Raw genomic sequence first — 26,907 nt, forward strand, 5'->3', positions numbered from 1 at the left:
ACACACACACACACACACACACACACACACACACACACAGCAGGGGTAAACATACAGGGTGAGTTACATGATGTTTGAGTGTTAGATTAATAGACAGACAGTGGTTTGTAGCAGGATAAATATAACCCCACCAGAGAGTGCTTGATGATGGGCAAAAACTTTCTCACCATATCACCTTGCAGAGAAACATACTCTAGTGCTATTTTATCATTGCAGTAAGACTTCTGATTTTATAAAAGTCTATGGGAAAACAGCACCAAGGTTCATGGCTCTGTGACCTCAGTAAACACTTCTCTGATGGAACTGTAATCCCACTCTCTGCTTTCAAAGCAAATTCAGCAAAACACAAAGTTTATTTTGTAAATTATGGTGATAATTAGGAGGATAAACCAGGGCACGGCTATTGGATCCTGCTTGTCAGTTAGCGAGTGAGCATGCAGTGTCCTCTGGTTCCCATTTAGAACTAACTTTCAATCATTATGTCAGGTTTCAAAAAAAGTTACAGCAAAAACAGTGAGCACACGGGTTAAAAATGGGACTCCACTCACCTGTGGGTGATGTCTTATTAGCTCTGTCCATGTTTTGTTCTGCTTTTGGTGTTGATCATAGGATTATCCTTCATATTTGACCTGAAAAGGTAATATACAACTGAAAATACTTGTACTGTTAATAATCATACAGTGGCTAAACATGTGTATGTACCTGTATAATAAAGTGCATTATGTATTACATCGAATCACTTTAGATGTGATGTTGATGTAGAGAGATCGTTTCTGTATGTACACTCTGACTGCTGTTTGTTTTCTGAGCAGTGCGCCACGTGAGGAAGGATGAGCGCAAATATTATGAGGAGCTTTTGAAGTACAGCCGGGACCACCTGATGCTGTACCCCTACCACCTGTCTGACATCATGGTCAAAGGGCTACGAGTCACCCCGTTCTCGTATTACATAGGAATCATGGAGGTAAGCAACGCATGCTGCGTTGAAGAGTGCAATACCAGAGCATTAACTTTGCTCCCATTATCATAATCTCTGTGAACAGCCTCTCGTATACCTGAACATCTGTCGTTCTGTCAGTTCCCGTTGGTTTTAGAACGATGGGGCAGGTAAACCCAGAGGAACAGAGCAGACATACTTATTGTTCAACGGCAAAGGTTTTCTAATTGACTGGAAACATGCAGTCTCTGTTCATTTAAAATGAACAATGTCTTCAGTTTTTGGCATCCCTGGGAATGAATGCAGGAACTGCAGGGACAAAACAAGGACTCCAAAAGACCAATACAAGTAGAGGGATCTGAGCTTTTCACAGCTCCCAGCTGTTTAGTTCAGTGTGCTTTTGTTGCATGAATAGTACAAGTATACGGCATTGTTTGGTACACCTGAGTAGATGTGCTGGATTATTATGGTCACCCTGCATAAAGGATAAATGGGTGTATTGTCATTGGTTAGAATGATTGTGTGTTGGTTCATTTTTAACCTAAAAGGTAAGATTAAGGACGTCATAAGACATTGTGTAGCTTTAGGGAGGAATATGCTATGTTTCCTATGTTCCCCAGATCTGTCATCAGTCAGGCACTAGGTGTCAGTCAGCGTCTAGTAAAGCCTCATCTACCAGCTCAGGGCCATGCACAGGATTGATCCCAGGGCAAACACACCTGGGAAAAATCTTTGCTCTGCAGTCAGTCTGAGCTTTGCCTGCACGACAGCTCAAACTCACTGATAAAGCAGAGAGAACCGGTCTGTCAGGGAGAAGGGTTCTCCTTGACTTTTGGCATTTTCATTTAGATTGCAAAGACTGAGCTCTTGTGTTCACGGGACTGGAGATGGAAAATAATGCATTTGTAATTGAATTACTTCAATTTTGTGGCTGACTACATAGTTGGTGTAATTCCTTTATACAGCCTGCTCTCAGATGTATTTCCATTACCACAACTCTGTGTGCAGATACCAACTGTCACATTCGATTGTTCCACATTTAGTGTACTTCCCATTTCATAGGACAGATGTGGCTAATGTTCTTTTACCTAACCTATAAATACACATAAAGGAACAGCATTTATTTTTCAGCTCACTGAGAGGGGTTTCACCCACTTTCTGCTGCACGCTAAACCAAACTTGACTGAGCTTTAATTGTGACCACTAAATTGCCAAAGGCTATGTCATATTCTGATAATCCGTCTTAAGCACTTAATGAAAACTTGGAGTCGAAATTAGCACGGCTGCTCAGATCTGCTAATCCTGTTATTAATCAGAGACAGGGGACATAGAAAGGGGAGAACAAAATTAGTTTAATTCTTCTTTTTTTCTCCTTTCTCCTCTTTTTTTCTTTCCACCTCCAGGATATTATGAACAGTGAGAAGAGTTACGACTCTTTGCCCAACTTCACTGCAGCTGACTGTGAGTTATTTTTCTTCTCTTCTACGCTTTTAAAATGGCTTGACTGTCTCTGGCTCCCCAACTTTCCCAGTTCTTGTTTAATTTTTTGTCTTGCTGATTGTTTATTTTTGTTATTGAATGGTTAAAGGATCCAGAGTTTAGGAAGATTAGGTGTGAGAACAAGAGTCAGGAGCCCTAATTAATTTCTTCTGGCAAACATTCATTTGTTTCGGCATTTCAGCATGTCCTGATCCCCCCTCCCCATTTTTATTAATTAAAAACTGAATACATTTTTATTTTCTGTCATTTTTCACACCAAGCAGTTAATCAAGAGAAATAATTGGCAGTTTATTTTACTTAATTTCTACTTCTTTTTTTCTATTTAGCGGAGACAGCTTGTGTAACACATCACATTTGAAAAATAAACTAAAGCAACGTGTCAAAAATGTTTCTCAGAAAATCTGGCTTTTGAAAAGCTGATGATAAAGATGAAGATTGGCACCGTGGCTTTTAGGCATGAGTAGCACATGTTGTTTGTCTCTGTACAGTTTTCTCGACTCATTTTTCTAAGTGGTTTTAGTGTTTTTTGGTTCTTGAATATTGGAGGTTTAAGGCTTCTTAGTAAAACTGCTGTTAGTTCTCTCAAAGCTCAAACCCTGCTGTGGTTTTGTTGTTTTATTACAGGAATGCTTTTGTAACCCGCTTATTAAATTTAATAACAAACCTAAATAATTGCTTTGTGTTTCCATAACCAAACCAGAGCATTGCCATGGGTTTTAATTGGCTGGTGTAAATGCCATTTAATTATAATGAAAATTGCTTTTCCCCCTAAAAAATGGCCTCATTTCTGAGGACCCGCGTTTCTGGGAAATGACTGTGGAGCCTGATTAAAATTAGTTAAAAGTCACGGGCACTGGTTGTGATCTTTGATTTTTAGTTGTCAGCTGAAATGGGCTTTGGTGTTGACTAGTGAGTGGCTGAGTCCTGGCAGTGCAGGACCTTCATGCCGTGGAAGCAGAAGGCCGCCAGCAGGCGATCGTAGCCGTACTCGGAGGGGCCTCACTCCACTAATCTCTCTGGAGGAAGTCTGGAAGTGTGTCATGCAGAAGTGGGAGGATGGAGAGGCAGTGAGAGTGTGTGAGAGAGAGTTTTACGTGGGTGGATGTTTGTGTGTTGTGTCTGTGTCTCAGTGTAGCAGCAGGGTGCAAGTGTAGGATTCTGCGATCTTACTCGTTCCTGTTTGCGTTGGCACCTGTCCCAGCACGTTTTACTCTGCCCCCCTGCAACCCAGCGCAGCACAGGGGAGGGGACGAGGTGGGAGTTTTAGACAAATTTGAATATTTTAGTGTAACATGAAACTTTTTGCTACATGGCTCAGAATTTCCTCAGATTCAGAAAAAATGTGTTCGTTTGATTAGAAATAAATATGCATGCACACGCTTACTCTTGTTATCTCTGTCTGACGGTTGGGGGATGGATTGTGTGTGTGTGTGTGTGTGTGTGTGTGTGTGTGTGTGTGTGTGTGTGTGTGTGTGTGTGTGTGTGTGTGTCAGGCAATTGTATTGGAGAAGGTTTGTGGGACTTGTTTGGGATTTGTTTGGACTTGCACAAACTTTGAACAAACCTCATGAGGGTTTTTTACTGAAATAACTTTTGTTGAAAGAAGTTGGAAAAACACTAAAAAGGAACTGATTCTCAAACTTTCCTTCTTGACGAACGTCTTAGGTCTTACGTCTGTAATTACAAGAAGCCAGACTGAATATTGCAGGATCATTGCAGCCAGGTTAGACTGGACAAAAGTACTGAGCCTCCTACACATTACACTGACAGGAGCTGCTCAGCCATGGAGATCCATGCCAGGAAGCTCCTGGTGCACGGTTATTGTGCTGATTTTAATGTCAGAGGAGGTTTAAAACTGCAGTTACTGATTCAGGAGAGCGTTGGTGACTTTTATGCACCATGTGCCTCTGCACTCTTGTTCCTAAAAACGTCCACGTTGCAATAATACCACTTATAACTGACTGTTGCACATTTAGGGGGGAATAAATTTCAGAAAGTGACTTGTTGCAAATCCAATAATAAAAGTGCCACATTTAAATTTAGTGAACTCTTTTGGGAAACTCATTCCTTCACAATTTTTGGTAAAGGCAGACTTGATTTTATACACCTGTGATAAGTTGACTGGCTCATGTTTCCAACCATCCCACAGGTCTAAGGCTACTTGGCATTGGGAGAAACCAGTACATCGACCTGATGAACCAGTGCAGATCCTCCAAAGTAAGATGTCATTAATATGTATTTTAATGTGTTTTATTACACCTGTGCTCTTTTTAGTCTGTTTAAGCTGAACGAAGCCAGGTATACTTTGCAATCTGGGGCCCAACAGTGTACCATAGATGGTTAGTAAAGTCAGTACGGACTAGCAACTTGAATTAAAGTAAATTCTCCTTTTTGCTTTATTTACTTTGATTGCTTGTCCATTAGTTTGTCCATCTTTGTAGTTAGAATATTAATATCTTTAACTTTTCTCACTTCACCTGCTAATTGCTGAGCCCTCTTTAATAATCTTTGTCTCCACCTTTAGAAATTTTTCCGCAGGAAAACAGCACGGGACCTACTGCCGGCCAAACCAGTCGAGATCTCCGTTGAGCCGTGGTGGGTGGCACAGACAGGCTACATCACCGAGGACGACATAAGGGTGCGACAGAAATTTGACTCTTTTTCTTCTTGATTTGTTTCAGTTAAATAATGTACAATAAGACCCTGTCATTTTTTTTATAGAAAGCTCAGTGTCAAAAATCACATATTTGCCTCAAGCTCTTTACAGCCGTACAGAATACATACAGCGATGTGGTTTAAGGTAGAGACAGGCCAAAGAAACCTGGGTGAACATAGGTAGGGAGGATGAGAAAGCTTGGATCCTCATGTTGGAAGTTTAGCGTAATTCTGTCTGTTTAGATGTTTATGTGCCATAGGAAGGATAACATACACATGAAGAGAAGAAGGAACAACATGAAATGAGTGTAGTGAAGACGGTGAAGAATTACTGGTGTAATGTTTTTGTTTTCAACCTAAAACATAAATGAGCGAATTCTTCTAACAATTCTTTTTTTCCACAAGAAAAATAAAGAAACAGAAATCAACACATAATATAAAGTTGGATTGTCATGGGTCCTTTTTTTTAAAACCCTTTTTTGAAGCATATTTCTGTGGTACAGGTGTGTGCTAATGTCATCTGTTTACTGGATCAACTTGCAGATCTGTTCTCCCGCTGAGAAGAAAGCCATTGATAAGATGATAGATTCTGGTCCTCAGCTGGCAGGATCCATGGAGTACAACGTGGTCTTAAGTGAGCAAAATACTCAGTTCTATTTGCTCGTGCTCAATCATAAATTAGGTGGCAAATATTTAAATCTTGTTAGTTGTTTATAGTAAGAACAGATTCAGTCTTACCTCAGTGTGTTGGACTGATTTTCGGAGGTGAAACACAGGGATGAAGGTTGTGTTCTTGCAACTTAGATGTTAATTAGAGATCAGTTTGAGTGTGATGAACCTCTACACAGGAGTGCTGGTAACTGAGTGGCAACAAATAGAATAAAATGCACTGAGACGCTTTGCAATCTGAATATGTGTAGATATTCTGATGAGATTTTTATTGGGTTGAGGTTTTTCCAGCATACTATTATTCTACTCTGATGAAGCAGTAACTGCACAGGTTCTGTCATAATATTAGTTTCCACATGGAAATAGCAACAGCAAATATACAAAGAGAGTATTTTATACTGTTTTTTCTCTGCTGTAGGCTTGTACAACCGGGGATTCATCTACTTAGATGTTCCCATATCTGATGACAGCTGCATCTCAGGTACGTGTGTGTGTGTTTGTGTTTAAACATCCCTTTTCTATTTTATTTGGCTAAGAAAGTTTGCTGTCTAAATATTGAACATAAATGAAATGCTAAAAGCTAAAAAAGTATTATGGGAATGAATTTGCACTGATCTGAAATCACGTGTTATAAGACTATTACAGACACAGTACTGTGCAAAAGTTTCAAGCTAACCTGAGTTTCTTTATGTTTTTCTTAAAGAAACCAGATTTTCTTATAATTTTTCAAGTGATTTTTAAGAAACAATTCTCGAGGCTCTCTGGCAAAAGTTTTTCTTTTGGACATTGGCAGCTTTTTCACTTATTTTTACTCCAGTCCTTGTAACTGACCATTTTCAGCAGAATGCATTTGTTTGTTAAGCCACTTAACACCTGATCTGTGAATCATTCAAGCACAAAAAAAGGATCTAACTGAAATATGTGTCTACACGTACCAGGCTGCTGAGCGAAGAGCTAATTTTAAATAGTATTTTTTGTTGTTTTGCTACTGTCAGCCTGTCTCAAAAACACTTCTTTTGTTCCCATTTCTATAGTCGAAAAATGAAAAATGTCAAACATGACACAGACATAAAATAGTGTTTTTGCACCAACAAGATGATTCCCAAACAACTATTAGCTGAGAACCTGACATATCCCAGCATGAGACGAACAATATCTTCAAGCCATATCTTTAAGAAATAGCAAAAATCCAGCAAAGACCTGACACAGGACCTGATAGATGGCATTTCAGTTGATAAATCTACTGCTCACTGAAGCCTCATCAGAAAGGGTCTCAGTGGAAGGATAGCTGTCAAATAGGAGGAAAGGCTGAGGTTTGCCAAATTACACAAGAACTAGACTGAAAATCAGTGGCAACAGGTCTGTGATGCTCAAATCAGCGAGGGCTTAAAACACGGTGGAGGCTGTGTCGTGGTAAATTGATGGAATTATAAATCAGATTTTGATCCATCTAGAAAACATCTGATTGACAAAAGCTTCATTTTTCAGTATGACAGTGACCCCAAACACACTGTCAGTCAAGTAAATTCATAGCTGCATAGAAAAACACACATTGGGAAACGCAATCAGGCATGGATTGGCCTCCCCAGAGCTCGGATCTCAACATTGTTGAAGCAGTGTGGGATCAATGTGGGAAATGAAGAGGTCAGTCCACACGTTTGCACAGTACTGTAGTGTATTTAAAAAGAAGGGAACGGAAACAGTTCTGTGTTTGAAGAGTTGCTGAACAGTTGTTGGTTACTGTTTGTGTCTTTCAGTGCCCCCACTGGAAGGGTTTGTCATGAACCGGGTCCAGGGTGATTACTTTGAAACGCTTCTGTACAAAATCTTTGTGTCCATCGATGAGCAAACAAACGTAGCAGAGGTAGGCTTTAGAAATGTGTTTCATTATCCTCTGGCTGCTGCGATCATAGTAAGAGAGTGTGTTTGTTTGTTTATCGATCAACATTTCAACCAAACACTTTTTTTGTGTCTCCTGATCCTGCCTCCCTCTGTGCTTCCCAGCTGGCAAATGTGTTGGAGATCGACTTGGACTTAGTGAAGGTAGGCATCTGTTCATCCTACTGTAACTGAAGTGCAGTTTTTCAGCAGAGAAATGGGGAAACGGTAGATCTGAGAAATATGTCTTTCAAAATTTTCACAGAAAAATGCAGAAGTGATTTTCTGCGCTTCCACTGTTGCTTTAGAAGAGATTTGTTAAACGTACTTCTTGCTTCTCTTTGTCTGCAAAGACACATGGCAGAGCAGCGTTTAGATTAAATGAAAGAAAGGGAGCAGCTTGTTTTGAAAAATATGTTTTGCTGCATAGGAATAGGAATTTGCTTTTCAAGGATGTGACGTTGTGGCATTTTGTCTGATAAGCAGCTATCACATCGGATCTTTGTTGTCTTGGAATTTCAGAGACTAACTCTGAGGGGGGAAAAGCTTTTGATAATATGTAGCCAAGTGAGGAGACATTTCAGCACAATTTGGCCGTTTCGGTTTGGATACAAACTCACGCAGACGTGTATCTGAGTACCACGATTAGATCCATCATGACCCATGACTCCACCAGAGGGGCTGAGCGTCATCATTCCTGTTGAATTGCTGCTCCAGATGCACTCCATCATCACTTGGTCCCATCTCATTGGTGCAACTGAAAAGCAGCACTTAGGAGAAGTGGTTGAAGGCAGCGATTTAAAGCGAGTCTCCAGCAGAAGGCCTGTAGCTTCTGAGATGATTGAGATGTCTGAGAGGTCTCCATTGTGCAGAAACTTTTCCCATCCTGACTTGAGTTTGAACTTTCCTCCTGTGCAATAACCACTTCATGGCCTAAGTCATTTGAAAGAAACTTCCTCCCACGGCCTCTTTTGATATGATAAGAGGATGACTAGTTGACCTCAGCCTGCACCTCTCGGGTGTAAAGGTGTGAAAAGCAATCAAGCTCACTGTGCTCATGTCTGAGTAAAAGACTTAACAGCATGGCGAGTTGATGACTGTAGAAGTGGAGGAAATAATGAAAAGGCCAGACAGCTGTACAGTACAGCTGTACTACCTTTCTTTTTTCTCCAGTTTTTGAGACCAGTTGAGTCAGCAGCCAGTAATTGCTTTCTTTTCTCCCTAAGAGCATCATCCAAAAGACTATTCAGATTGCTTTTAGTCACTTTGAGACTCTCACAAGGCATCTCTGTTTACAGTATAATTTGACAATGTAATTTCAAATCCTCTTAAAGCCATTCAAACTGAGGGGGTTGGTTTTCTTGGGCTACACGTTTTTATGACATTTGTCCATCTTTGCACTGAAACGGTTGACTTTTTTTGACAATACAGTTGTTTTTTTCAGGATTTTTAATTTACTGTTGATATTTAGATTAAAATGTTAAATGAGGTCTGAATTAAAATATCTTGCTAATAAACTCTTTAAAAGTTTGTCATTTGTATGGATATAACTGCCTGAACCTAGACAGCGTAGTTTTGAGTAACTCTTACTACTGCAGGGTGGATTTCTGTACTAGAAAAGAAGACTTAGTCAGAAAAATGTCAGCGGTAAAGCTAAGGGCGATGTTGTCATCAGAGATTGCACCATCGCACAATGCGGGAAGAAATGCTTCCCAGAAGAGAGAGATAAAAATACCAAATTTTCTGGTGACGGTCTCAAGACATTTTAGAGCAAAATCTGTAACCCACTTTTCTTCTTTCCTTACCTTATTATTGCATCTCTCTCTGTTGTATCACTATCACACTCAACAACCACTTCTTTAGATACACTTTCCCAGCACTTGGTTGGACTTCTTTTGCTTTCAGAACAGCCTTAATGGCAGTAAAGGGTTTTGCATGGTTAGCAGCAATAATCAGATGTGTGGTGTTTAAATAATGCTTAGTGGGTCTAAAGCATCCAAAGTAAGCCACAAAGTCTCCCCTACACAATTACATCATCGCCACCAGCCTGAACCCTTACAAAGCAGGATGGATCCATGCTCTCATGTTGTTTACACCAAATTCTCACCCTACCATCTGAATGTCACAGCAGAAATCGAGGCTCATTAAACCAGGAAACGTTTTTCCATACATGCGTTACGTGTCTGCCATGTGACTGGGAGCAGTTAAACAGGTGTACCTAATAAAGTGGCTGATAAGTGTACATATGGTTTCAGATATGTTATTTGTGGGATCAAGCATCATTTGCGTGTGCTTCTCCTGTGTTTTATCAGAACGCAGTGTCCATGTACTGTCGCCTCGGCTTCGCCGTGAAGAAAGGTCAGGTGTTCAGCTCAGATCAGCTCCACCCCACCTGGAAGAACGCCCCATCTGTTAACAGGCTCAAGTATGTGTTGTCATCGGTCAGTCAGCGAAACACCATCTGAAACCTCAGTGTAGTGCAATTTGTTGAAATACATTTTTACATTTACACAGTTGAGCAGATGAAAAACCAACATTTTAATGGAAGCTTCGAGCGTTTGAGACTCTAGAAACCGCCACACACCAACGTTATTCTTATAAAAATTCCATGCCATCAATGTTTAATGAGTTTTAATTTCCCCAGCTTTAGGACATGATGAACTACTAGGGTGTGGTGACAGTGTGTGATGTGGTGACAGTGTGTGGTGTGGTGACAGTGTCCTTTATGTACTGTGTACTGTTATGTACTGTTGTAGGAGCACTATGGACCCCCAGAAGATGCTGCTGTCCTGGGAGCAGGGCAGTCCTGTAATGGAGGGAGGCTCCTCAGCCACAGATACAGACACCACTAGCCTGGAAGACCAAGGTCTGTATACACACACACATGCACACACACACAGGCATATTCTGCAATGTATGCAAATGCTGATGTGCGCACACGGAGCACTTTATGATTTGAGTTTGAAGCAGCAGTGTTAATTAATCCCTAAGAAAGCTCAGTCATGTTTCTGAAACTCATTCTCACATTAATAGGTGTTTCTCTAAAACATTCTCATATTTAAACTGATTTTAACTTTGTTTTACATGTTAAGGTGGCACTGTTAAATTTGCGTTAGTGGATATTGTCATATAAGTGACTGTTGATCAATCACATCTCCATGTAAATCAGGCCTGTTTGATAGAGAGAGGCTTTAGTTTTCGTCTTCTAAATGCAGTTAATCATAAAAACACTAGTTTTAAAAGAATAACTCGCATGTAGCTGTGCTGTTAGACTTGCTGCAGTATGCATGAGTGGTACAGCATATTTTTATGTCTCTGTAGCAGACACAGGTAGCGTTAGCAGCCTGAGCATCCCAGCTGCACCCACCAAGAGGATCGCCTTCCTTTTTGACTCGACCCTTACAGCCTTCCTGATGATGGGCAACTTATCGCCGGTAAGTGAAAGAGTGTGGACGTGAAGGCTTCACGTCAGTGGAAGTGGGGTAGGGTGGGGTAACAAGCATAAGATAAAGATAGTGGCTGTGCTGTGATCTCTCAGAGGGAAAATATTCATCAATGCAGTGTTGCTCATGCATGTGAGTTCTGCTGCTCGCTGAATGGTGCAGAGGGATGTTTGCCTCAGTCTGAAGTATAATATGAGTGTACTTTTTTTTCTTATTTTGGAAAAGTAAAATCTCTGTGTCTAAATTTCTGAGTAGCAAAATCTGAAGCAACTAGATACCTCAAACTATGTTTGTATCATTATCACTGCTGTTAATCATATAAAAACACAAAAAACAAAACTTATCTTGTAAAAAATTGGATGTTTACTGTTGATCTAATTGTTTTCTGTTGTCATGCTATCAGAACCTGAAGAGTCATGCTGTGACCATGTTTGAAGTGGGCAAACTGTCGGATGAGACTCTCGACAGCTTCCTGGCTGAGCTGGAGAAGGTGAGACCAGAAATCAGAATTTCTTTCTTGTTTTCAGAAAATCTCTCATCAAAAGCTTAGCTTAAATTGAGAGGATGCTAACTAGGTGCAACAAATACACATGTATGTACAGACATCAAACACTACATGCAGACATCTGAATACAGTCACACAAACTCTGAGTTGGAACTTCTCCACTCGTTTCTGTTTCTCTCAGGTGGAGAGCACAGCAGAGGGCGAGGCTCAGCGTTACTTTGACCACGCTCTGACCCTGAAAAACACCATTCTCTTCTTGCGCTACAACAAAGAACTCACTCAGGACCAGGGACCTGATATTCCAAACATAGGTAATTATGCAGTTACACCGCCTTTATTTTCAAATGAGCACTTTGACGAGGACACGGGGTCTGTTACCAGTCACCCGTCCATCCCCAGTTTACAAGACTGGCTACCCTTCTTACAGTGTTGGTCAGATTTTAGTAAAAATTGTATACAGTGATCATCCAATGGGTCTTCATCCAGAAGTGTGCTCAAAGGCAAGGTCACTTTTGTTATTTTAAGGACAATTACCTATGAACTGTGGTCGATTGTGAGCTAAATGAGTTACTATCTATAACATAGAGCAGGGCGATATGACCAAAAATATTTATCATGATATACATTTGAAAATTTGCGATAACGATATAACTGACGATATAATTGACACTAGACAAAATACTTTACAACTCCTCAACTTTATTAGTGCAAAAAAACCCCATCAATGTATTTTCACTTAAACAAGCCGCTGTTTTTTAAGTGCATTAAAGTTATATAAAAAATTAACTGACTCCTCGCTGACAGTTTAACCAAAAGGCATTTCCAGTGGAAATTGGCCGACATATCCTCAGCATAACCATGTATAACATCCACAAAACTTAAAAAGAGGTTATACACACACAATACGGTAATATTATGTTGAAGCACAGTACGTATCACTCCGCGTGGCTCCTGCCTACGATAGCTGTAAAGCTCCGACAATCCATCAAGCGGTGCGGCTTCGTAGCTTAGCAAAGTCGTACTGAAACATTTGACAGATTTTCGAGCGCCGTGTGCCACATAAAGTCGTTTCGAGGTCAGTAAACACAACCACAATTCATACATAAGGCACACGGGATTATACGTGGCACTGTCGATTTTCAGAAAAATCAAAGGATTGATTTTAAGTGTGCCGTATTTTCCAAAAAACACGGTAGTAACGACGGCCCGCTAGCATGCTCTACCAAAAATAGTGCTTTGTTGTGTATCTGACGGACGAAAGCTAAACCAGTTCCACACCACTGAAGTTGCAGCATTTTTACAAACCAGTTCTGGTTCATCCGTTTCATTCAACGATCCACTTTCGCTCTCCTCATTGCCCAACATTACACCGGTATTACCGTGAGCGGTATGATATGGCCCAGCCCTACTATAATATATTGATTTTGTTGTTTCAGTATCATGGAGAGAAACCTGTTCAGTATCTTTGCTTTTGGCATGCATGAACTGAAACACCAAAACTCTGATTATTAGATGACCTTATCTACAGCTACAGTTACATCCATATAATTACTGTTATAATTATAGTGGTGGATGCTCATTATCATTGTGAGCCAGAATCTCAGGATTCAGCCTGCTTTAAATATTTGGTTTCACACAGCTTTTGTTTTTTTCTTTACTCTTAAATCATAATGATGGGATAGAAGGGCGAGATGGCCCTAATGTGGTCATCTCAGGGATCAGGTCTCACAGCTCTGGCTGTAATTGGCTAATCCTCTCAAACCTTCTGTTTACAAGTGTCAGCCACAAAGATGGTTTACAGGAAGAAGAGCTAAGCAGCTTTTTTCAGATAAAATGAGCTGAGCTGCAGCGAAGTCGGTTATAAAATAAACAATGATTATTTTTAATATCAAATATTAACGTTACGCTGTCATAATAGGGTCTAAAAACAAAAGCACTGAGCTTGAAGTAATAAGCTCCCTTTTAATGTGACACAGTGTAACTTTGAAGTGCATCAGTGGTTCTGGTGGTCTGTTTTCAGCTGATCAGGAGTTCATGTTTTTATCCTGACTCTGTTACCTAAGAAAGTACTCTGAGCTGCTGTGACTGCAGTTATAGAAAATGGTAAATGTCTTCCATTCAGCAACTTGTTCTGTGATCTCAGGAAATCAATACATGATTACTTTTTTGCTGGTTGTGCTGCTTTTGGCTGGCATCTCTCACTATTGTCTCTTTTGGCCCTCACTGCTGTCTCTTAAATATGCTCACAGAAAATACTGAAGACAACGGCATACTATGTACACAGAGTAAACCTTTATTGTTCAGCTTGTGTCTCTAGAGGGAGCAGAAGAGAGTATGTCCTCCAGCATCGACAAAGCAAGCCTCTGAGTTTCTGTGTAGCTTCCATTGCGCCACCAGATGCTGTTTGTTTGGTTTGGCCGTGTGCCTCCTTTCTGATTGTCTTATCTTTGTGTGCTCCTCATGCTGCTGCTGCTCAGCTGAGGAGTGAGAGCAGTAAGAGCCTGCTGGCTGAAGCTAAACTAATCCCCCAAAGAGTCTAATGATCATTGTTAATTTGGGAAGTGAAGGAAATTTGTCAAGCAAAGAAAAAAAACACATTTGGTAAAGTCAGAGGAGATTTTATTATTTTTTTTAATTATTGGACCAGCCATTCATAACTGTATTAGAATGAAGAGAATAGAAAGTTGAAGTGTGCGTGCCATTTTCCATGTTACAGGTGTAGTTAATGATGAGTTATTATGGCGGTAAATCACTTTTTACAACAAAACACTCAGAAACAATTGATACTGTCAGAACGAACATTTGCAAATCTTGTAGATTATTAATCCCCGTTTTGTTAATTAAATATAAGTCACTTTATGCATCTTTGAAATTATTTATCTTTCACCCCTTTTTAAAATCTATTTTGGGGGGATTTCTAGCCTTTTTTTTTTTGATCAGACAGTAGAGAGAATGCAGTAAAGCTTGGATAAAGACCAGGGGGAAGGCACGGCAGTAAATGGTGTTTGGACGGATGCAAACCTGGGCCTGTGCATTGGTCTTATGGCACATGGATCGTCTGCTCACCTAGTCAGCTAAACCAGCCCTCCTGTCTTTCACCCTTTAATATCATAGACATCTCTTAGATTCAATAGGTTCCACTGCAAGATACAAGGATTTTAAATCCAAGGATGCCAAAAATATCCTTTGAAAACTTAAGCAAGAAAAAAAACTTTGCTCTGTTCAATCATCACATTATTGTCTAAAGCATCCACACTTAGAAATAACTATTCAAGACACATGATTACCAGTTTTTTCACTGAAGATTAGCTAAAAAGATCCTTCAGCCTATGGTTTCTAAGGTATTCCTGGGCCAGATGAGAGATATAATCCCTCGAGGAAGTTCTGAAAAACTCCAGATCTCAGCCCAGCTGGATGCACCTGGAAAATCTCCAAAGAAGAACAGTCAGGAGGCATCCTAATCAGATGGCCTCTGCTCCATGCTTTCCAAGCTCATCACCCTATCTATACAGCTGAGCCCAGCTACCCTACAAGGCCAACTCTTATTTTGCTCATTTATATCTGTAATCCCATGATTTTAGTCACTACCCACAGTGCATGATGACAGAGCATGGTTGGAACAAAGCTCCCAGTTCATCATAACAGTCCGGTGGAGTGCAAATTTTTTGCTGTGGCGTTAAGTCTGTCTATCCTGAGACAACACTACAAATTTAATGCGCATAAACATTTGCATTAGCCTGTTTAGGAAGTAAGTCAGGATTTTCTCATGTTTTTCCTCTCACTAGGTTTCCCCTTGGACATGTTGCGCTGTGAGAGCCTGCTGGGTCTAGACCAGGCCACCTGCAGCCGCGTCCTCAACAAGAACTACAAGCTGCTGGTCTCGATGGCACCGCTCAGCAACGAGATCAGACCCATCAGCAGCTGCACCCCTCAGGTATGATGCCTGGAAGGAAGGAGAGCAGAAGGGCTGCTATTTGGCATGCTGGGATGTTTGGGTACATGTCGAGTGCGTTTATGTGTGTGTGTGTTTGTGTTCTAGCTGACAGTTAATGAGTTTGTCCGTTTGGTTGTGTTTGCCTTCTCTTGTAGTGTACACACTCATGCGCTCGGGATTGATTTGTGATTGTGTGTGTGCTCCGAGTGCTCAGCCTGCAGTTGCCCCAACAAGAAAGCTACACATAGAGAAAAGGGAAGGAAAGGAGGCGAGGCTCACCAGTAATTCCTCTGCCTGGCCACACTCCAGCTTTCTAGCTGAGCTCAGAGAGACAGAGGGAAAGAAGTTAAACTCTTGTTGTGCCGTTCACGCTGCTGCTTATTCTAACACTGCTGCGACTCAGTGAAGTGGAATTTACCAAATTCTTGTCTTTGTTTTCTTCTCACGTCTCTAATAGCAGCTTCAGTTTCCCCTCAGACAGAAGAACAACACGGACACATTATTGTCATGCGCCTGTGTTATTTTTTTTAGGTTGATGTGAAGTGTGAGTTTATACGAGGAATGAGATGGGAAAACTGCCCAGTGTGCATGCGTTAGTTCTGCTTCTGTAAACTTATGTATGAGTGCGTGTGTGTTTTTGTTTCTCCTTGTAGCACATTGGCCCAGCCATCCCTGAGGTGAGCTCCATCTGGTTCAAGCTGTACCTGTATCATGTGACTGGCCAAGGCCCGCCGTCTTTGCTGCTCTCCAAAGGCTCCAGGCTCCGCAAGCTGCCGGACATTTTCCAGGTTTGTCCAAACTAATGATTAATCAGCTGTGTAAGTCAGAGGCGTAGAGACACGGTCTAGTCAGATTAAAAAACAACAGTACTGTGTTGGACCAGCAGTTGGCTGAGTCACATTTTCACTCATCTTTTAAAACCTACCCTCTCAAATCTTTGACCTTCAGTGAGTCGGAAGGACGGGTAATCAGAGCGCTGGCTAGCTCTTTTCTAAACAAAGGCTCTCGTGGACCTTGGTCATATCTCACTGTAAACCTGCATTTTTCTCTTCAAAGGCTTCCTACTGGTTGTGGGATTTGTTTTAATAGCTCTGGGATTGTGAGACAAGGACCTAATGATGACTTGATACAGTAGATTCTCAGGGGAAGATGTGTAATGTCATGCAAATGGACCTATTAGACCATAGCTTGCATGCATGTATTTTTGCACCTTTTATCTACATGTCTCTTACTTTGTTGATGTTTCAATAGGTTCAGAAAACATGCAAAATATTTTTAATGGGTCATTGTAACACTAATGACCTAGTTTTAAGGCAAATGCTAACTAGGAAAGGTAAGAAAGTAGAAATGCTGCAGCTTCATCCAGCCAGCCAGCCAGCCAGCAGGTTGACAGTCTGTTGCAGGGCTAACACTTAACATGTAATAAGAATCATGTGAAAGCAATTTTTGATTTTTTGGGAATTTCAAATTGACTGTGGAAGGACAGAGAGTTTCCATAGGAGAACCAGGTTATCTCACGCTGGGATAACATATGGAGTAGAGGCTTGCGGGGGTAAATAAGAAAACTTTTTAAGGGATTTTTGCCTTAAAACGATCTCACAGTCCTGTGAAAAACTGAGTACACTCTTACTGCTTTCACAGGTGATAAGAGTGTAAGTTGTAGCCAGGTGCTTCTAATCAAATGCACTTGATTAACTGATCATCAGCAAGTGTGAGTGTATTCATAAAAGCTGAAGTTTTGGCAGCTTGCTGGTCTGAAGCATTCTGGAGTGCGTTAACCTGAATCCTCCAGTGCCACAGCCCTTCGGGGAGAGTACAGTATTTAAACTCCTCTGTAGCAAACTATTCCAGAGTCAGATGCGAGACTATCTGTCTGACAGCTAAAGCTTGGCTGAAATTGGGTCATGTAACAGGACAATGTTCCAAAGCGCAGCAGGAAATCTACAACAAAATGACTGAAAAAGAAAATAACCAATGTGCTGCAATGACCCAGTCAAAGTCCAGACCTCAAGCTGATTGAAATTTAGGACCTTAAAAGAGCTGTGCATAAATAAATATCCATAAATCTCAATGAACTGAAGCAACGTTGTAAAGAAGAGTCAGGCAAAATTCCTCCGTAATGAAAAGAGAAGCTGATGAAGTGACACAGACTGCAAAGTCTGAAGTGCCGTTTGGTGTTGAGCCCTGTGTGTGAGTCTGTTGATCAAAGGACAGACTGGGCCAGCTTGAGATTGTCACTGAAGAGCGAAGGGTGGAGGAACTGAGTTGGTTGTTTGTTTGCTCTGCCTTCTCATGGCAGTGCAGGAAGTTACACATTTAAACAATTTTAAATGTGTAACTTCCTGTCCATAAGTCACTTATGGACTGAAAATAATTAACCAGAGACATGAGAATAACACCTTAATTTCATCTAAAAGCGCTCTCTCAGTTTGAGAGAGCCAAACAAAATCCTTGGCATGTGAAATCAGCAGCAGGGTGGAACCTTGATTAATTTAACCGGCTAATATTGACCTAGTGGGAGGTTGACAAGATGGCATGACAGTTGAACTAGAAGAAAATCGTGTTTCCTCTTATTCTTTTTTGTTTTTCGATCTTCTAAATTAAACAAAAACTGGTAGATGGTTCAACTGAGATGCTGTCCTACATGTAGAAACCTGTATTTACATTTACATAAACAATAAAGCTATTTTGGGGCAAAAAGAAGTGTAAAATTGCAAACCTATCTCCACTTTTACACATCTACTATCATTTATTAGAATTTATTATGATTTATAAAGCTTTATGTTAAATAAAATGTGTTTTTCTTCATATTATTATTTTTTGTCCAGTTTGTTGAAAGCTGCTTTGGAAAGATCTGATGATGAGTGAAGTTATTCATTTCTGAATCCCTTGAACCATTTCTCTCTCTTCAGGTCTATGACAGGTTATTGATAACTTCCTGGGGTCACGACCCTGGAGTGGTCCCTACATCCAACGTGCTGACAATGCTTAACGATGCCCTTACACACTCTGCTGTTCTCATCCAGGTAAACTCACTCAGATGAGGCTGATTTTTCTATGTCATTGTCTTAAACCTCATTTAAGTTGAGAGGATAAAATATTGCCTTTAATACCAGATTATTTAACTTAATATTCATTTAATGCTGTCTGATGACATTTTTGTACGTTTTCTACCAACTCTTGCTGTGTTTGTGTATAAATGTGCACTGATTGTAATTTAAACTACATGTGCATGTAATCCACAGGGTCATGGTATGCATGGGCATGGAGAAACTGTGCACATCCCATTCCCTTTTGATGAGGAGGATCTGAAGGGAGGTAAGAACCTGTCTGTGCATAAACTATTGTTTTGATATAGCAGCTTTCAAATAGCCAACCTGCATTTAACCATAATGAAGAGTCCTGTTTTACTGAGTCAGACAAAATGTTAAAAAAGGACATTTTCTTGGCTCAAAATGGACCTTTGGAGACTGACTTTGCACAGAGGCGCGACTGTCTCACATGCTGAATCTGTGTTGTCTTATTTTACAGAAATCAAAGCATTTTCTTTTCTATTTTTGATTTAAAGATTTAAAGTTTTTGAATAAATCAAACTGTTTTAAAAACACTGCTAAACATCGGCGAACCATAAGTGTACCTATGCAGAGAAAGCTGTGGCTGTCAAAGAATGAGAGGTGATAGTGAAATAACAGGAGAAAGGGGTTTTTCTCACAAGAAAATAGGAAACCATGAATTTGCTTCACAATAGTATTCTTGACACGCTACTGTTCTCTCCAGAAACGGAAAACTCAAACCCACAGATTGGAGATTAGGAGGCCTCGCAGACTCTTTATTTGATTTCCTATGGCTATTCATGGTGCAGAATAGAACCCCGTCCTACAATTCAGCATATTTCAATAAGATATAAACATTTCAAAAATAGATTTTAACACAATAAAAACCTCAGATATCAGGCCATTTTAAGTTTTTATTGATGTTTTGAAATATGGCTTTTTCCATCTGCTCATTTTTCGTGCTCCTAATCTGACCTTGGGTTCATGTGTTCCAAAGGAAGAGGAAATGTACAAAGTCTTCAGTTTGCTTTTGGTGGACTCGGTGACTCATAGCCAGAAAACCTGTGGTGTAAGATGCATAGAGGGAATCTGAATCAGATATCAGAACAACCCTGAAAGGCTACTCTTAAATGTAAAGGATGGTCTCTCTACTACTGATGTCCTCTTTAAAGGTGACTCTGAATGTAGCTTAAAAGGGCTGTCAATGAACATTAAATTATTATATAAAAATAAAACGTATTTACGTCTTTCTATTTGCATGTTCGTACTTCCTAACATTACAGAGAGATTAGGTAAAGTGTAGCAATGTGTCCTTGGTTTACAGCCTTAAATTGCTAACTGATAATACTGTTATACTGTATTATACACTAATGATATATCAGCATTGGTATACTTTCACTGGCAGGGTGTGCATAAATTACAAGCATACCTTCAAACTGTGATCTTTTCTCTGCTGACTCAAACATTCACTGTTTTCAGCTTTGAGGGTTTTAACTCATCAAACACTGTTAGATTTTGAATCCTGTAAAATCCCTCTCTTTGTGCATTTGCTTAAAAGTACCATTTAAGTCTCATCCTCCTAATGTGCTTACTGAACAAATGTAACAGGCCAAATGAATAAACACAGTCCATAACAGCCTCATGCAGCAGATAAATTGTGGCCGTATCTTTGCATCGTGTCATTTTGAGTGTTAGCTTTGCCCCGTTTGGTGTTTAACATGATCCCACTGTGTGTGTTGTGTGCCTCCTGTGCAGAGTTCTCCTACTCCAACATGTGCGTGCACAAGGCACTGCAGAAGCTGAAGGAGCATGTGGATCTGGAGCACCAGTGTGGCTACATCACCATGCTCAACTCCAACAACAGGCACCGCCGCAGGCCCAGCGACAGCACTGAGTGCAGAGGTAACAAGAGCTCGCACGTGCACTTTTTTTTTTTACGGCTGTGCATGTGAGGGTGCTGGATGGAAAGCATGCCGGGTTGAACTAGCAGTGGTGCATTTACCTGCGATGGCCATAATAGCACTAATGGTGCAGATTGGATAAATATCGCTCACAGTCCAGTTTAATTATGCCGTTTGTCTGCAGAATAGTTTCTTTTATTGTGATTGCCTTTGCTAATGCATACGGATCGAACACTTTTAGCCTTTACCTTCAGATCAGCTGATTGAATCTTGATGTAAATGATCACAAATCTCATTTAACGCGCCAAGTGAAAGATACAACACTGCAGGTCTGATTTTTAACAGATGAATTTCCAATGTAAATCCCGCAAATGGCAAGAAATTATTTTAAAAAAGCTTCTCAGTTGAAGGTCTTATAGGCTTTATTCTAGCTCTCACCATTTACCCACAAACAACACTCAAAAGCCTTAACTGTGACTTAGATTTTGTCACTTCTCTTCCAGGAGACACCCATCTAGGTGGAGGCTTGGACACTAATGGCAGCACTGAGTCCTTTGAGCTTGTGACAGAGGAGAACAACGGTGAAGGCAAAGGAAAGACAGACAGTAAGTGTGTGTTAATTTAATTAGGATATCTCCAGTAGTATTTAATCAGATGTTTGTTAGTTGAAAGTGTTTGGGAAGAATCTAAGAGCTAAAGCTAAAGTGTGACAGAGGCTCCATGCTAAATTCAACACCAAAATGCTCTTGTCAGTGTCTTATGTTGTAATTTGTGTCCATCTTTCCCTTGCCAATCTCTTTCCCCCCCCTCAGCCCTTTCATCTGAAGACGAGTGGGTCCCTCTTGAACTGTGCTTTGGCATGCCCCTCTTCAGCTCTGAGCTCAACCGCAAAGTGTGTCGAAAGATTGCTTCGCACAAGCTCTGCAGCAACGAGAGGTAAAAACCAAAATCAGGCAGCATCCTCTAAAGCTTAACTTTTACATAAAAACTGTGACAGGAGCTTTGACGTGTGTTGATGCTTGACTAAAGATTTGTTGTTGTTTCAGCCTTCAAGAGCTACTCCACTCGAGCCGAAAACTGTCACTCAAGGTGTTGAGCTTCGTTCAGTCATTCCAGGTAAAATCTCTTTGCAGTTTCTTCAGGTGTCCGCTTAAGAAATCCTGCTCAAAAGTAAAAGTCTTGGCCAGTGAAAAGAGCAAATGTCAGGTTGACAATAATTTATCCATTTATTTTGATAAACTGTTTAAACCGATTCAGATCGCCACAGTTTGTATCTAAAAAGCGTCCCAGACTGATAATCCATTCAAATGTCCAGTCAAGACACGAGCCACGTGGGCCTTAGGAGACAGAAAGAAATATCATAGTAATAACAGGAAAGTACAATGTGGTAAAAATATAAATATGTTGTTTTAGCATAATTAATGTTAATATTTAAGCATTGTTCATTTTCAATTTATTTATATATCGTCAATTCAGAACAGCCTCCTCAAGTTGCTTTAAATTGTGTGGTAAGACCCTACAACATTAAACCCCAAACAATCAGGTGATGGGCAGCACTTGGCAGCAGTAGAAAGGAAGTACTCTCTTTAACAGGAAGAGACCTCCAGCATAACCAAGCTCCGGGAGTGGCAATCATCTTCTGTGATTGGTTGGAGGGTCAGAGGGGAAAGAAAAGAGAAAGAACAGAGCTTAGAGAGGAGGACAAAACAAACACGATAAAAGAGGAGATAAAAGTTAATCACATATAAAAATGGCATCCAAATGCACAGGGAGTGAAGAAGAAACTGAATGCAGACTGATTGCAGTGCAACTAAGGAAGGGTTCAGTTTTATGCATAATTAACAACTGTTATTACTTTTAACCTCAGTGCTTTAAAGTGATTCTTATTCACCACTTTAAACACACGTTCACACTCTTCATGAACACTGTTGTGACCCACAGCTAGTTTAGGGAAAAACCTTCAAACAGACCTGTTGTGCTGATTTTCATTCACATTTTAATAACAATCTCTATTTATTTCTATTTGGCCTTGATATGGCCCCTTAGTCTCATTAAGGCATCTTTCTTCTGATTGGTTGCCCTTGGATGACTATATTAATGGCATCTGTTCTCTTTGTAATCATAAAGAGACAAAAGTAGAAAAAAATGGTCTCAGAGTGTTTTAAGCAGTCTCTAAGCTCGGCTTTCAGCCTTCTGCGATTACTTACACATGCGCTGACCTCATTAGTTGAAGCTTTTGCCAAGTGTAATAGGAGCATCCAACATCGTAATAGTACATATGTGACAGAAAATAAGGAACTGCATAATGGGTCCACTTTAAGTTGGTGTTTATTTAATTTTAGTGATCAATTAAAGACATGAACATTACAATGCAAAACAGGAAGTGGAGCTGGGTGAACATTTAGTGCAAGAAAGAAAGAAAAGACAGAAATTGGAGACAAAGGAAAAAATAAGTGAAGTAATCAGAGCTGAATCAGGGTGTTGCAGCACGAAGGTAACATGATTAAGCGAAAGGACGTGGCAGCAGTATTTACTGGTTGAAATGGTGGGCTGTTTCATGAATCACACAGGAACCCTTCTGCTGGCTTTTCCTCCTATAAAAATATATCCCTGCCCTTCATATCGCTGCCTGGTGTTCTGATCTGTCACCTTTGACCCCGTGTTGGCAGGATGGCAGCCAGCCCTCTGACCTGGACAGCGGCGTGTCCAACCCTCTCAGCCAGCCCCCGCCAGAGTCCGGTGTCCCCCTGCCCGCCCTCAACCTCCTCTTCAAGGACGGGCAGCTGAAGGAATGGAGCGGGCGCGCCCCTCCTCCTCTAGACATCTCAGCCCTGCAGAAAGACCAACTGACATAAAGCATCAGCAAAACTTCCAGATTTAGGAACGAGGAAGCAGCGTCCCAACAAAGGGGGCTAATGTCTTTTCGCAGCGTCACGTCTCACTGTGGAAATTCCTGTTCGTGGTTCCAGCCCTGCATCTTTAAATCCAGTCACAAGGAAACTCCCTTATTCGTAAGCCCCGCCTTCTTGTCCATCAGTATCCAGTCATAGGATAATTGGCCCCGTCAGAACTTTGTCATTCACCTACTGTATGAGGAATCATCGACACTAGTACCAACCCTCTTTGCTGTCCTCCTTCCCTCCCCTCTGTGATTCCTCGTATTCGTAGCAAGGCAGTGTTATCTGTTGGAGTGGTGCTATTATCACACTATATCACAGCGATGCAGGTAAACATCATTTAACCTGGAAGACCATCTAACTGGAAACAAATGCGCTGTTTTCCCACTGACTCCACCCCACCCCCACCCCTTCAGTCGATGGATGTTTTGTGACCCTTGAGAGCAGAGTGTAAAATGGTTAATATTGCATAGATGTTCTAAAAAAAAAAAGAAAAAAAGACCTATAAAATAAACATTAAAGTGTTGAACAGACTTCTTCAGGAATCATTTGACAATATGCATATTCTAGGACCAATTTTTTGGACTTTAACCAGGTTGATAAGACCCCGCTGCCTCCCTGTATTGTCTCATGTTAAGTGATCTAATGCATGATACTATTGCACAAAAAAATCTTTCCTCTTTACTTGTAATCAATATTTGGGGCATTTATTATTTGCACTGTGCAGGATTTCTTCAAACCTGTGGATGAAGTAACATCATGTAATTATTTTTTTTTTTAAATGTTGGCTCATTTGTAGTGTGCACGTGATTTTAGAGCTCACCAAAAGGAAAGTGTCATACGAGGCATCTGAGAAACTGCGTTTTTTTTTTTTTTTAATCCATTAGAGAACACCAAAGACCTTATTTCTTTATAATGATTTATTTTCTTTTTACTCCTTTCTCTGTTCTTTTATTTTGGTGTTGCCTTATTATTTTCAGCCAATCAAAAACTACCAGGTCTGGGATCATATCTCCTGATTCTTTTTATTTCCTTTTTTGGGGGGTTGTTTTTTTTTTAAATCTCACAAGTTTCTTTCTTTTTTTAAAATTGTTAATATGCATTCGATGTAGTGTGTCTAACTAATAAAAATTACCAACGTCGGATCAAAAAACCTGCCAGCCATTATCAAGAATTTGACAAAATGAATCAAACTGAAGCAAACTGAAAAGAATGGGAACAGTTAGCTCTGCGTGTTTGACCCAGGGCTGTTGCCACTGTCGCTTGCCAGCTATCTCTCTCTGCCTCTCTGTGGATCAGCTTTTGTGCGGTGCACTCTTGGCCAGCCTTGCTCACTCTCCAGGGGATTCTGTTTACACCATGTTTTGAAAAAATATAAGGGGGTTTGTAGTCTAGAGAGAAGGCAACTTTGTTGTGAAGGCTGTTGCAGACCCAGGGGATGGAAATGCTAATGCTTTGCCCAGCATCTCAGAGATGTGATGGCCCAAAAAGTGTCTGAAGCCTATCGTGAATTTTTTCAGTGTTGCTCTGAGAATATAGAGTACTTTTTTTTTTTTATTGCGTTTAAATGGAAACCCAGTTTGTTGAGCTCTCTCTCCATTTTTTTTTTTTTTAAGGAATCTACATTCTGTTTTTGACCCACTTGTGGTAGTTTCTGATACGTGATGCTAAAATAGGGGAAAAAACGACTGTCACAAGGACCTTTTGAAGCATGATGACTGTAGAAACCATTGTGAGTAAGTGCGTGAGTATTGTACACGTCACGGGTGTGTTTTAATACACGCCTACCTTTCACAGTAAGAGTCTCCTCCCAGTCCTGCCTGTTTGTTATCTACTTGCAGTTAGTCGTCCCAGATACACCCCCCTACCCCCTTCCTCCCCTAGATATACATCCACCGCAGTGTTTAAAATGCTAGTTTTATATGTCAGCAGGTATTTTAGGAACTCTTTGTTGTAGCTTGTTTAATGGGACTGTGGATATTTGACAGATTTAAACATGATCTTGTAATTACATTGGTTACAAAAAAAGAAGAAGAAAGTGACATTCCTTCACCATGCCCTTCCTTTATCCTTTTCTCCATCTTGCCTCGTCTCTGGTTACATACTATTACAGATAAATATGTAAAAAGTATATGAAAATATAAATAAATATGTAATAAGATCAAACTCTCTCCTCCCCCCTCTCCATTATAATATCCTGCAGTGGTGTATTTTATTTCTCGTACACTTTTGAAGGTTTTGAATCACTGATTCCACCGCCCACAGCCTCTGACTTGTGGCCAATCACATTACACCATAGTAGGCCATTAGATGTTTTCCAAGCCAGGTGGAACAGATGGTGTGCAAGACGCAGCGGTCCGGATGCTCTGTCCATCTGCCTCAAGTATACACATATTCAACTATCCTCATAGATTTTAACGGACACTGAGCTGAAAAACACATTGTTGAATACCTGCTTGTGCAGCCTTTGAAAAAGCTATGAAAAGCCTGCAATTTTGGGGTGGGTGGTGGGGGGAGATTAAGGTGTCAGTCTGAGGCTGGCTGTGTCCCCATCGGACAGGTGGAGCCCTGTCTAATTGAGTGTGTCTCCCAGGCCTCCCTGCTCCAGTAATTTCCCAGCACCACAAATTACAGAGTGTTACCAGGGGGCACCGGGGGCGTAAACTGGGTCATGCCACCGGAGGATAAGAAGCACCAAGAAGCGGTCAAATAGGCTGCATGTCACCACTCTAACAGTCTATTTCTTTCCCAACACCTTCAGCCTGCGTTGATATAAAACCTCATCCTCTAAAGGTGTAATACATCTGCTGAATTCATTCTGCATGTTATTTTTGACTCCTATCTTATGCAGTGTCAGACTGAGGCTGCTGCAGGGCATCAGAGTGAAATAAGAGGAAAGTAAAACACGCGTGCACACAGCAACAGCCCAGAAAAAAATTGTGCTTATTCACACAATGAGCACAAACTTGAGCCGAAGTGGATGAAACGCTTGTGAATGGTGAAATTACACCAGCCTCTTACACACAGTCTGCTGCTTTGTCATTTTTATGTCATTTCAAGAGAAATCAGAAGTAGATGATCTTTGAATCAAGCTGCATCAGTATCGGGTCAAACAATGACACACATGCACACCCTCATACTCCAGTAGAGCATCTGGGGGCCACAAATGTCACAGGTCTACAAACTCTTGTGCCTGATTAGATTAATTACATTTGTTCAACTAGGAAAAAATGTGCTGATGTAACTCTAAAAGTGGAATTACAGTTACATACAGTGCTGTATCCATATCTGGAGTGCTAACGCTCAGTGGCACTGTTGTGACCTGGAAATCTGCATTACAGATGCACTTTGTGACCCTGCCACAGTCTTACTAACCTGGAAAAACATTCATCCTGGACTACTCGGGGGTTATGGGGAAATAACTTAATGTGATCCTCTGCAGCTCTACGACAGGTCAGTCTCTTAATTAACCTGATAGTCTGGAGGAGTGCTGCCAAAAGGTCTCCTTCCTAATCTGTTGAGTTCTTAAATGAGA

General features: G+C 40.7%; 1 protein-coding gene across 2 annotated transcripts in view; it reads left to right on the forward strand.

Annotated features, from left to right (window-relative positions):
- The window catches only part of fam91a1 (family with sequence similarity 91 member A1), a 27,074-nt gene extending 1,536 nt beyond the window's left edge, over positions 1–25,538 (forward strand). The window contains exons 3-24 of one of the 2 annotated variants that reach the window (XM_005917418.3): positions 813–964; positions 2,341–2,398; positions 4,587–4,654; positions 4,962–5,075; positions 5,636–5,726; positions 6,180–6,242; positions 7,519–7,625; positions 7,766–7,804; positions 9,952–10,064; positions 10,396–10,505; positions 10,964–11,073; positions 11,486–11,572; positions 11,769–11,898; positions 15,373–15,521; positions 16,175–16,309; positions 18,434–18,547; positions 18,767–18,839; positions 20,330–20,476; positions 20,979–21,080; positions 21,288–21,411; positions 21,522–21,591; positions 23,145–25,538. In XM_005917418.3, the coding sequence (XP_005917480.1) occupies positions 813–964; positions 2,341–2,398; positions 4,587–4,654; positions 4,962–5,075; positions 5,636–5,726; positions 6,180–6,242; positions 7,519–7,625; positions 7,766–7,804; positions 9,952–10,064; positions 10,396–10,505; positions 10,964–11,073; positions 11,486–11,572; positions 11,769–11,898; positions 15,373–15,521; positions 16,175–16,309; positions 18,434–18,547; positions 18,767–18,839; positions 20,330–20,476; positions 20,979–21,080; positions 21,288–21,411; positions 21,522–21,591; positions 23,145–23,330 (2,342 nt within the window). In that variant the 3' untranslated portion in view covers positions 23,331–25,538. Of the gene's footprint in view, positions 1–812; positions 965–2,340; positions 2,399–4,586; positions 4,655–4,961; positions 5,076–5,635; positions 5,727–6,179; positions 6,243–7,518; positions 7,626–7,765; positions 7,805–9,951; positions 10,065–10,395; positions 10,506–10,960; positions 11,074–11,485; positions 11,573–11,768; positions 11,899–15,372; positions 15,522–16,174; positions 16,310–18,433; positions 18,548–18,766; positions 18,840–20,329; positions 20,477–20,978; positions 21,081–21,287; positions 21,412–21,521; positions 21,592–23,144 lie in introns of both variants that reach the window. The other variant, XM_005917417.3, reaches the window with a different exon arrangement.
- Positions 25,539–26,907: the final 1,369 nt, after the last annotated feature.

Source organism: Haplochromis burtoni, unplaced genomic scaffold (assembly GCF_018398535.1).
Source record: "Haplochromis burtoni strain Fernald_Lab_line unplaced genomic scaffold, NCSU_Asbu1 Contig_25, whole genome shotgun sequence".
Classification (NCBI taxonomy): Eukaryota; Metazoa; Chordata; class Actinopteri; order Cichliformes; family Cichlidae; genus Haplochromis; species Haplochromis burtoni.